The sequence below is a fragment of the Coenobita brevimanus genome, chromosome 93 (genome assembly GCF_032717465.1).
Source record: "Coenobita brevimanus isolate Jiangsu-jjx chromosome 93, ASM3271746v2, whole genome shotgun sequence".
Lineage (NCBI taxonomy): Eukaryota > Metazoa > Arthropoda > Malacostraca > Decapoda > Coenobitidae > Coenobita > Coenobita brevimanus.
The window spans coordinates 24,541,074-24,553,453 of record NC_137046.1 but is presented as its reverse complement, the minus strand read 5'-3'; the positions used below and the strand labels follow the sequence as shown (position 1 = coordinate 24,553,453).

Sequence of the window (12,380 nt, the reverse complement as noted above, 5' to 3'; positions counted from 1 at the left end):
TCGTCGCACTGGTACTAGTTCGCTTTTGTTACTCTGTCATTTATTATTCATAAAACCCCTCACACTTTATATTTCTATTACTATATAACACTTATATATCTCTACAGTCTTTATCCATAAGTTTCCTTCAGTAGTATTAGTTTATTGTCACTGTAGGGATTCAATTTCTTTCAGTAAAATACGTAGCATTCACTTTCTCGTCCTGTATACTGGCATTGAGAGTGAATGTCACTTTCATCTTCACTCTCATAACTCATAGCATTCAGACATGCTAGAGTGAAACTTTCACTTTCATTACTCCTAGGGTATATACTCGTATTCTTATAATACTACTCATTTACATTTCTATTTACGTTCTCTATTTTATTTACGTTATTTACATTTCTATTTTATTTACACTATGTTGTGCACTATCACTTGAAATAACTTATAAAACTATTTTCCATTGTCCACGTATATTTACATTCATTACTTTCACTTGCTGTTTACACATTATTTACACATTATTTACAATTCCACTTGCACTGTTTTACTCAATAGAAAGATCGTAGTCACTCTTTTATCAATTGTCAGCCCTTTACCTCTTTCCACACGAGGTTTAGTAGGGGGTAAAGGTCACAGAGCCATTTGCATGGGGGTGAAAAAAGGCCTTGAAGTCAGCAAGAAGAAACATACGTCCCCTCACTTCGGAAGATGAGAGTAAACTGATAACGCAGGGCCAGCCTGGAGGCCTGTTTAGGGGTTATTCAGAGTTACCAATATTGGTTCTTGAAACAGCTAAGTCTAGCACTGATATGATTGGCAGGAAATCTAGACAATACATTATAAATTTGATAGTTCCAGGTGAATGTAAATATCACTTAGGCTTCTCCCTTCCCTCCTTACATGTATATTTATTATGAAAATAGATTAGAGGCCTACTTAGGAGATATATAATCAGAGCTACCAATGTTAAATCTTGAAACAGCTTTGTGTAGCACTGATATGATTGGCAGGAAATCTAGACAATACATTATAAATTAGGTAGTTCCAGGTGAATGTAAATATCACTTAGGCTTCTCCCTTCCCTCCTTACATGTATATTTATTACGAAAATAGATTATACGGCATATTCCAAGGGGAAAAAAACAGCGAAAATTAGCAAACGAGTGCACGTGAGGTGTTGTCAGATGATAATTAGCCAATTCCAGGTGTATGGCACTCTCACTTACCTTATTTCTTTCTTGTATATATTATTTGGTATAAGAATACGACATAGGGCTTATTTCAATGGATGAAATCAGTGAAAAATTCCAGGGAAGATTTACTTAGCGTAGCATGGCCGGGCAGGCGAGAGGATAGGGTAATGGAGGGGGGGTAGGGAGGGGAGTCAAGAACGGGGAGAAATGGCTAAATTGTCAACAATGGATGGGAGTACAGATGAGATTAGGAGTGCTGACTAGTGTTGGACATTGGCAGTACTGATAGATGATACAAGCCCCCACTTGGAAGCCCGGGTGAATTCAAAATAACACAGAATCACAAAAGTGACGCCCCGCGGTATGATCCCTTGCTCCCAAGCGTCACGAAAGTGACGCCCCGCGGTTAAGGGGTTAAAGGAAACCCGGTTTTTAGGGCTGATTTTTGACAGCCGGTTGACTTGGGTCCCTCACTTGAGGTACGTAAAAGCTGAGTGTCTCAGAGCATTGGGTCTCTTGAAAGTTTTAGCGCACACATACTGGGGAGCTGATTGCAAGACCCTCCTCCTCTTGCATCAGTCTCTGATTTTATCCAAACTTCATTATGGATGTGAAGTTTATTCCTCTGCCTCAGAAGCCTGGCTTCGTATTTTAGATTCCATACATCATGCTGGTGTTCGTCTCGCCACTGGGGCATTCCGATCTTCCCCGATTTCGAGTTTGTTGGCTGATGCTGGTGTCCTTCCTCTAGACTTGCTCCGCTCTTCCCTTTTGATGCGATGTTGGTATCGCTTATCTCATCTCCCAGACTCTGTGCCCTTTGTCAAGGTCTCTCAAGATTCTCGGTCACCTATTTTTGCCACTCGGCCATCCTTTCCAAAGCCCTTTGGTTTCAGGGTGCAGTTATGTCTAGCTTCTCTGTTCCTTCTTTGCCGATCACTCCCCACCGTGTCCCGAGGGTGGGCTACTGGCTTCTCCCCAGGGTGACATTTTGTCGTTTCTTCTCATCCAGTAAGGCCTCCCTTCCTTCTCAGGTTTTATTTTCTCTGTTTTTAGAGCATGCCTCTTCTCATTGGGACTCCATACCAGTTTATACTGATGGATATAAGTCTGATGCGGGTGTGGGCTTTGATGTGGTGTTTCCCACCTTCTGTCGAGGTGGGAGCCTCCCTGTGACTGCTTCTGTTTTTACGGCTGAGCTGACTGCTATTTTATTTGCTCTTCAGATTCTCTTCACTCTCCCCCACACTGCTTTTACTGTTTTTAGTGACTCACGAAGTGCTCTTTCTGCAATGGAGTCTTTTAATCCCTCTCATCCTTTGGTTTTATCCATTTTAGAGTGGCTTTTCCTTTTAGGGCGTCGTGGACGTCGTGTAGATTTCTGTTGGGTTCCAGTTCATGTAGGAGTGGCAGGGAATGAACGAGCTGATCAGCTGGCCAAGGCGGCAGCGGCTCGTCCCCCTCTTGCACAGTCCCCTCTGTATCGTCTGCCTGCTGCAGATATGCGCTCCTTTATTGCCTTCAGGGTTTTTTGCTGTTGGCAGGAGCATTGGGATGCTGTGGGTGCCAATAAGTTCTGCTCGATTTGCCAGAAGGTGGGCTCATTCAGTTACCAGGGCTTCCCTCGTCAATGGGAGACTGCTTTGTGCCGCCTCCGCATTGGCCACACCCATTTCTCTCACGGTTTTTTAATGGAGAGGGCTCCTCCTCCATTCTGTGATGACTGTCTGGTTCCCTTGACTGTTCGGCACCTGTTGGTGGAGTGTCCTAGTCTTGAGGATTTGCGGCGTCGGTTCCTCTCTGACCACCAAACGGATGGTGGTGTGTATCATCTTTCCTCCGTGCTTGGCGAGGATGCCTATGTCTTGGGAGGGGCAACCCTCTCCTTTGTGAAGGAGGCAGGACTTCTTAAGGATATTTAGAATTTCTCCTTTTTGATTGTGTGGCTTATCCTCTGTTTTTTGTTTTTGCTTTTTACTTCTTTGTTATACGGCGGCATATGACCCTGGCAGTTGCGCTGCCATGAATATTATGAAAAAAAAAAAAAAAAAACTTTCAGTATGGGGGTGTTCTAAATGGTAAAATCATCTGGTAGCAAGGATAAAACTAGTTATATCATCGGACTGAAAAAGTTAGGCTCCTTTCACTCTCATTCAGAGACTCATTTAAGGTCTTCCCTGATATTCATTTGGTACATGCTTTTTTTATTTTACCACCCCTTCCAAAATTTGAAGGAACAACATAAATGATTCTAAATGGCACTGGAAACTAGGTACAACTTCTGTCAATAACACAGTGATATCGTCTTGTACGTTAAATGATGCAAACTGTCGATACAAAAATGTACATACATTTTTTTTTTCTTCACTTTTCAATTTTTAGTAAACCTCAAGCTGGCAAGCTTTTGTTGATATGTCTGTTAAATGCAAGATATTAGGCAATTAAATCTTGCCAAGGTCATGTAACTTCAACATAAATACAAAACAAAAGGTAGAGGCAAAGTTATACCAGTACTAATTAATATAAGTCGTTAAGCATTTTTTTTTTTTTTTTAGCATACCACTCATGTTACTGTCCGAGTCATTAATTTCCCTTGTACAACAACTAATAGAAAAACAGCTTTCAAATATATATATATATATATATATATATATATATATATATATATATATATATATATATATCAGATGATACAAGGACTGTCAGTATAAAGATTGATGTTAATATAAACAATCGGCAGGCCTTCATATACAGGGTGACCCAGTAAAACCTCCCACATTTCAAAAGAAAATGAAAAAATAATGGTTAGAAATAATCAAAATATTATTTCCACACATGAAACTTCATTCAATACAGTTTTTATTCATCATGTTTTAAAGATGACATCCTGCAAATGGTGGCCGTCATTGTCTATACACGCTTGGAGGCGATTTCTGAATGCTGCCATGGCTCGACGGGTCATGTCGGGTGGAACAGCGGCTGTCTCCTGCTGAATAGCAACCTTAAGGGCTTCAAGAGTTGGGGTCGATGAGTATACACTCGTGATTTAAGGTAGCCCCGTCGCTGTTGCCGATGTTGGCATCGTGGGTCCTTATTTCTCTGAAGAGGCTGGTGTAATTGTTACCGTAACTTCTGACCGTTGATATGCTCGAAAACTTTCTAAGGCCACAACTCGAACACCTTGAGCTTGAAGAACTCGATGTGTGGTTTCAGCAAGATGGAGCTACGGCACGCACAGCTCGAAGATCATTGCAAGTGCTGAGGGAAATGTTTCTGGATCGGGTGATCTCGTTGCATGGCGATGTTGGGTGGCCGGCCAGTTCCCATGACCTCACCCCTTGTGATTTTTTTCTGTGAGGCTGCCTTAAATCACGAGTGTATACTCATCGACCCCAAACTCCTGAAGCCCTTAAGGTTGCTATTCAGCAGGAGACAGCCGCTGTTCCACCCGACATGACCCGTCGAGCCAAGGCAGCCTTCAGAAATCGCCTCCAAGCGTGTATAGACAATGACGGCCACCATTTGCAGGATGTCATCTTTAAAACATGATGAATAAAAACTGTATTGAATGAAGTTTCATGTGTGCAAATAATATTTTGATTAACCTTTTTTTTTTTTTTTTTTCATTTACCTTTGAAATGTGGGAGGTTTTTCTGGGTCACCCTGTATAAGAGATCGGATACAATGTCCAGTAAACCAAGCAGCATTTATGCAATGCACAGTTATGAAGTGCTGACTGTTGAGTAGCGAGTCTGCGATCATAAATCCTAAAATAATGCAGTTTAAGAAGATAATTTTTATGATTATGATTTTTATAACTAATATTTTGGTAATATCAATGGTATATGCCATTACTATACCTCACAGCTCGACACTAGAGTAAAAATAATCCATGACTATTACAAGCATGGTAACCAGCAAATGATTGGTGTAGGACTGAGCTGGGAATGGCTCAGCACTCTGAAGTCCCTCTTCACAGTGTAATGTGCTGGTGAATGGAGATGGGCTTGAATTGGTGAAAGAGGTCAAGAATCTTGCAGCAGAGATAAAACAGAGTATAAAGTGCGAAAGAGAAGTGGAAAGCAAAGTGGCACAGGAACGAAACTGGAAAGCACTCAGAGAGCTCATACCTCCGTCAATGCCATTGAAAGATCCGGATCGACCCCCAAATTTAATCAATGTTTTCTTGGCCCATGGCCCATCCTTCCTCAAAGTTTGATTGAAATTCATTGAGAACTTTTGGATATCGTGTGGACAAACAAACAAACAAAGAGAAAAGCATATGTGAATCCATAACCTTCTTCAACTTCGTTGGCGGAGGTAAACAGCGCAGCTGTGGAGGTTGGGGACAGACTTCCACCTTTAATAATATATATAACATCATTCAAATGCATCAGTAAATGTGGACATATAGTATAGTTAATTACTTGTGGTTTCTTATGTTGTTTCCTTTTCTATTAAAGCTCGAAAAAATTGTCTAAATTCTGTTATAATACCTTCCAAGCAGTTATACTTCAAAAATAATGATATCTAAAACTCATCCCCTTACCCCAACCCCACAACATAGTCCTGACTGAGCTACTGATGCTGAAGTATGTGTGGGTGAACGTAAAGGCAGAAAAGAGGGTGAAAATGTGTAAGAGTTGGCATGACCAGTAGCAGCAGCAGCAGTAGCCACCCCAGACTCTCCTGATCATGAACCCGGTGGACTGCAAGCCAGAGTTGCTCCTCTTTTGCGGTTCACCATCCAGTCATATCGGTACCACCACGTGAAGGTGTCACTCTGCAGCACTGAATGTGAAAAAAACAAACAAACAGGATGAAACTTTGGTGAGCGCGTAAATGTGAATGATTACTCCTGTGGAGTCGTAACTCTCTTTTTATTAGTCTTTCCAGAAATTATCGTTGTTCATTGGTGCAGGTAATGTGAGTTTGTAATAAAATAAACAAATGATTTTATGGCAGGTTGCGGAACACACGTCCTTCAATCAAATGAAAGCTCGGAGGATAGATTACGACAGTTTTGCCAGCCCGGAAGTGATCCAGAGTGAAGGCGGATTCTTCAGGAAAGGTGAGGCAAGGTCTGAGAGTTCTCTGGCCATTTTACACTACTTTAAAATTAAACTAAATACACAACCAAACCAGACAGAGACCGCAGTTAATCCAGATTTCGAACTTATGTGATGTCAGTTTGATTAGTATTGTATAATGTAACAGAGTGGTGTACTAGCTAACCATACATAATTATCACGTGTGTATTTTATGGATAACTTGGAGATTAATTGATGCAGATGCTCTCTACGGCAGTTGGAGAAATATGAATTTGAAGCAACTGTTATGTGGTATAGATTTTTCAGTTCTGAAAATATGTGTAAAGGAAGTTCTTTGGCCCTGCTTCTGCCTTGTCCAGCGTTGATTCATTTGGCACCCTGCAAATCACTAATGCTTCAGGTTGCAGCACTTACACTCCCGGTCATTCCTGCCTACCTGTCACGGGGTTTTTAAAATAAATTCTAAATATTATTTAATTGATAATAATATTCAATAATATTGAAGAGCAGGGACAATGATCGTCTTACTAAATCAAGCAACGATTACTTTACGCTGACTTCTTCAAGCGATTCTCTAAGAACGAGAATTTATGAACTTTCTCAACAGTACACAGCAGAGACTAATTACTCGATTGCTGTTACTGTTAGCCTCTGGAGAAAGTTACTTCACCCCTGACAATAAATAACTAATACTAATAATAGTATCAGGTTCTTGCTGCTGCTTAACTCCTAGGAGGCACAACGGATTTTAAGTTTAATACAAGACTGGCCTAAGTACCAGTTATGAATAGCAAAACGTTTATGCAAGCTAGGAGCTATATGGATAATAGGCTTATTGTGGAGAAATGAAACAAGAGTTTACTTTACATTAAGCTCAAGAAAAAGAACTGTTAAATTTATTGATTACAAAATAAATTTAACTTTACAATTCAAAATCAAATTAATGAGATCGCACTCACTCACTCACTCAAGCTAAATTCTTACGCCTAGGCAAAACACCTTAATTAAACTCTTAAGACTAGGAAAACGAAAGGAAATACTGGACGATGAATGCTTTGTATCACCAAGGGTGGAAGCTTGGAGCTGTGGTCTTGTGGAGCTTGGGTTGACCTCTCACACTGCTGGAGCACAGAACCTCTCTCCGTCAGAGCAAACACTCGACTGACTAAGTCGTGGGAAACAAAGGCGGAGCACTAGGCCGCATTTTTCTAACGGTCGAGGCAAGCAGGGGAGAACAATAAAGAAACAATAGTATCGCTCAGTAGAGCACTTAAGTGACGTGCATTAAATCGGTCATTTTTGAAACAGTGACGAATGTTTTGAAAAGTATACCACCGAAGTGGAGAGAGAAACGGTTAACTGAGCGATACACAGTGAGTTTTCCACTAATAGTTCGTGTTTTTCACAAAAGGGAAATGTTGCGAATTTGATTCGTGACATTACGCCCCTACAAAATTAAATTTTTTCCTTATGGGAAAAAATTTGTGGAATATATATATATATATATGTACACATCCTAACTCAGTCACACAAGATTCACACTGTGGTGTGTGTGCTATCCTGCTACAGGAGAAAGTCGCAGTCGCCAGTGAGCGAAAAAAAAACTCGTATTTACGTTAATAGAAGCAAGCATGAGGGAAAAACCCCATGACAATTGGCAACCTCATTCCAGGATATTAACTCCTTGCTCTAAAGCTATTCACGAGATAGTGCTCACTCGTTCATATTTAGGTATTTTTAATTAAAGTTTATAGGCACAAGTTTACTGGTGTTTACCGTTAATTTAGCAAGTGAATTTTTGCTTTATTAATCCATAGAGTACTTAACTATTTAGTACTTTATTTTGGTAACACTAGACGATTTTATTCGCTCCTGGGTAGCCGCCGTACCCATTGCGTTAATTATTGAGCCTTCCTAGTCATTTGCATTTTTGCTCTAATCTTTGCCAGTTAACTAGATAAGACTGGTCACCACTAGCTTGTGTCTGTACTCTTTACTTGTGTTTATTAGCATTCGTTTGTGAAGCAGTTAGTACTCAGTTTCGGTTTGCTTAGTAAATTAGCGTCATGGCTACCACCATATTTTTACAGGAAGCCAAAGATATGGGTCTTACAGACCCAACCGATATTAAAGAGTATATACTCTCACGGCATAATCAGGAACAGCAACGTGAGAATGATGCCCATGAAGAGCGTAAGATTCAGCACGAATACGAGCGAGAACAGTGCGAACAACGTGAAAGAGAGCGTGCATATGAACAAGAGCAGCGTGAGAAAGAGCGCGAATACGAGCGTGAACAACATGAACGCGAGCAAGAACAGCGCGAATACGAGCAGAAACAACGCGAGCTCGAGTTAGAAAAAGAGCAACAACAGCGCGAACACGAGCTAGTACAAGAGCGAGAACAGCGCGAATACGAGCGTGAACAACGAGACAGAGAACTAGAACACGAACGTGCCGAGCGAGAAGCGGGCGAAAAACATGAACTTGAAGTGCTGAAGCTCAAGCGAGATTCCTTGGCTTCAGACACATCTGGTGCAGTTGGTCCAAGCTCCACGAGCGTTCCCCCTGCACATGTCCTGGCGACCCCACGCATCAAGCTTCCTTCATACAAGGAAAGCGAGCGAATCGAGCCGTACATAGCTTGTTTTGAGGACATGGCAGACATGTATCAACTGGATGAGGCAGCTAAGCGGCTTCAGTTTCTTAGCCTATTTGAGGGCCCTGCCCTCGATATTCTCCACAGAATTCGTGGAGACAATCTCACATATGAGATGATGAAAGCTGCACTCATTAAGGCGTATGGTCTCACAGTAGACGACGCCAAAGTTCAGTTCATGCGAGCTTGTCTCCAAGACAAGGAGACAGCTGTTCAGTTCCTTGATCGTCTCACAGCTTACTTAATTGAGTGGATGGAGAAAGATGAAACTCCTTCCACGCGTGAGGGGATAATTGACCTTATGCTGCGTACACAGCTAGAGAGGTCGTGGCCTGCTGAGCTCATAGCACAGCTTAAGATCTGCCAGGTGAAAGATGCCAGCCAAATGGCAGAAAAGGCTGACGCATTTTTACTGCATACGGGTATCAAACTCGTAAGCAAAACACCTGGAACAGAAAACCTGATAAATCTGGGAAATCGTCTCAGACTGAACCTCAGCAACAAGGCCATTCTCAGAGTAATGGCCAAGGTCCAAAACCACAGTGGAAGGACCAGGGGCAAAACACTCAGAAACCTGAGTGGAAGAGGTACAACAAGTACCCTAACCAGCAGCAGTATCAGCCACTCAACCGACCGTTGGGACAAACTTTTTCACCACCAGCTCAAAAGAGGCAGGAAGCCAATGCAGCCTTCATTCCTCAGCAGCAGCACTGTGGTCACGTCCCTACCAGTATGGGTACTTCCCCACAGTTCACTAGTCCCACAGTGACAGTGAACCCCCCTCCACAGATGGCCAATGTTCCATCTTCCCAATATAACCCTCAAGGCACAATGTTTGCCGCATCAATTCAGCAGCCTCATGAGTGGCTAGCTGCTTCCTCCACAGGCCCTCCCACAGGTGACAGTACCTTCCTTGTTCAGCCAGGGTTTGTGGAAGGCATTCCTGTGAAGGTCCTGAGAGATAATGGTTCCTCAGGTTGCTCTGTCAAGCAGAGTCTAGTTCGGCCTGAGCAGTACACAGGTCGACAGATCCATGCAAACCTTATTGATGGATCAGTGAGATTGTTCCCTGAGGCATGTATCCAGGTGGCATCTCCATTTTATACTGGTACGACACTCGCAGTTGTCATGCCAGAACCCTTATTTGACCTCATCATCGGCAACATTTCCGGAGTCAAGGATAGTTGCAATGAACATGACGCTACTCAGACTTTGGCTGCTGCGGTAACACGAGCCATGGTTGAGGCTTCAGACTGTGTCACCCCAGTGATCATTGAATCGCCGCAAGATCTGATGTGTAGTCAACTTGTTGTACAAGAACAACATTCTGACCCGACACTTGCTGCCGTGCGGAACAAACAAAAGGGTCGAGTGATTAAGTATTCACGGGGAGGTCAAGCCAAGTTCCTTCGCAAACAAGGACGGCTCTACCGTAAGTCACGAACACCCGAGGGCGAGGTTCGACTGCAGTTTCTCGTCCCCGCCAAGTACCGCCCAGCAGTGTTAGAATGGGGTCATTGTTCAGCCTCAGGAGGTCACATGGGCAAAAGGAAGACACAGGGCCGTATCCGAACTGACTTTTTCCGGCCAGGGATGGGACGGGACATAGATAGTTTTGTCCATTCCTGCAGTGTGTGTCAAAGTAACACCACTAATCAGGGATATGTCCTTCCTGTGCCGTTCGTAACCACACCTGTAATCTCTGAGTCAGTTGAGAGACAGGGTAGTGGTGAAGTGAGTGTAGACCTGACGTCTCACTTGTTGTCCCCACAGGACACAGTATGGCCAGGGCCTGTACATACATATTATGTACCATAGGTTAAGGGGGAAGTTTGAGAGAGAACTCTGCAGAGGCGACTCAAGGCTATGGAAGACCCGAGTTTGCACAAGAATTCTCAGCTCCCCGATACTAATATAAGTACTGTAGGTTAAGGGGGAAGTTCGAAAGAACTCCGCAGAGGCGACTCGAGGCTATGGAAGACCCAAGTTTGCACAAGGATTCTCAGCTTCCTGGTACTAATATAAGTACTGTAGGTTAAGGGGGAAGTTCGAGAGAGAACTCCGCAGAGGCGACTCGAGGCTATGGAAGACCCGAGTTTGCACAAGGATTCTCAGCTCCCCGATACTAATATAAGCACTGTAGGTTAAGGGGGAAGTGAGAACTCCGCAGAGGCGACTTGAGGCTATGGAAGACCCGAGTTTGCACAAGGATTCTCAGCTCCCCAATACTAATATAAGTACTGTAGGTTAAGGGGGAAGTTCAAGAGAGAACTCCGCAGAGGCGACTCGAGGCTATGGAAGACCTAAGTTTGCACAAGGATTCTCAGCTCCCCAATATTAATATAAGTACTGTAGGTCAAGGCACAGGTTGAGGACCCGTGTGCTGTTGGAGGCTATGGAAGACCCGAGTTTGCACAAGGATTCTCAACTTGCCGACACTAATCGTGTGCTATAATTAATGGCGACCTCGAATGTACAAAGCTTAGGCTGTCACTTGTATTTTTCAGCTAGAGCGTACTTTTCGTAGCATGTACTGATTGCTAGGCAGAGAGAGTACTTGTAACGTAATAAGAATTTTGTCTCATTGACACTTTTGATGCTCCACCTTAATTGGTTTTGCAGGTACAGCAATGGGTGTAGCAGTTTTGCTGTGCGGGCCAGCTGATCGTCTGCCGCACGCTGCTGCCTCTTCTCCTCTGCCTTCGTCGTCGCCATATTATTATTTACTGTGTCATTTTACACGTAGGTACAGTTACACTACAACTGTCACACCTACACTGTGTATTACATACACCACGCTACACAACAATTAGTTGTCAGTGTAAATGTAGTGACTTTTCGCTCAGTTTGACCTGAGTACAGGATTTTCACCGTCGTCACGGAGTTTTTCCCTCAAGCTTGCTTCTATTAACTTAAATACGAGTTTTTTTCGCTCACTGGCGACTGCGACTTTCTCCTGTAGCAGGATAGCACACACACCACAGTGTGAATCTTGTGTGACTGAGTTAGGATGTGTACATATATATATATTCCACAAATTTTTTCCCATAAGGAAAAAATTTAATTTTGTAGGGGCGTAATGTCACGAATCAAATTCGCAACATTTCCCTTTTGTGAAAAACACGAACTATTGGTGGAAAACTCACTGTGTATCGCTCAGTTAACCATTTCTCTCTCCACTTCGGTGGTATACTTTTCAAAACATTCGTCACTGTTTCAAAAGTGACCGATTTAATGCACGTCACTTAAGTGCTCTACTGAGCGATACTATTGTTTCTTTATTGTTCGCCCCTGCTTGCCTTGACCGTTAGAAAAATGCGGCCTAGTGCTCCACTTTTGTTTCCCACGACTTAGTCAGTCGAGTGTTTGCTCTGACGGAGAGAGGTTCTGTGCTCCAGCAGTGTGAGAGGTCAACCCAAGCTCCACAAGACCACAGCTCCAAGCTCCCACCCTTGGTGAAACAAAGCATTCATCGTCCAGTATTTCCTTTCG

General features: G+C 42.9%; 1 protein-coding gene across 1 annotated transcript in view; it reads left to right on the top strand.

The window, feature by feature from the left end:
• Nucleotides 1-12,380, top strand: part of LOC145412384 (luciferin sulfotransferase-like) — a 363,650-nt gene that overhangs the window by 332,120 nt on the left and 19,150 nt on the right. The window contains exon 6 of the mRNA XM_080282273.1: nt 6,144-6,249. Coding sequence (XP_080138399.1) covers nt 6,144-6,249 — 106 coding nt within the window. The remainder of the gene's footprint in view (nt 1-6,143; nt 6,250-12,380) is intronic.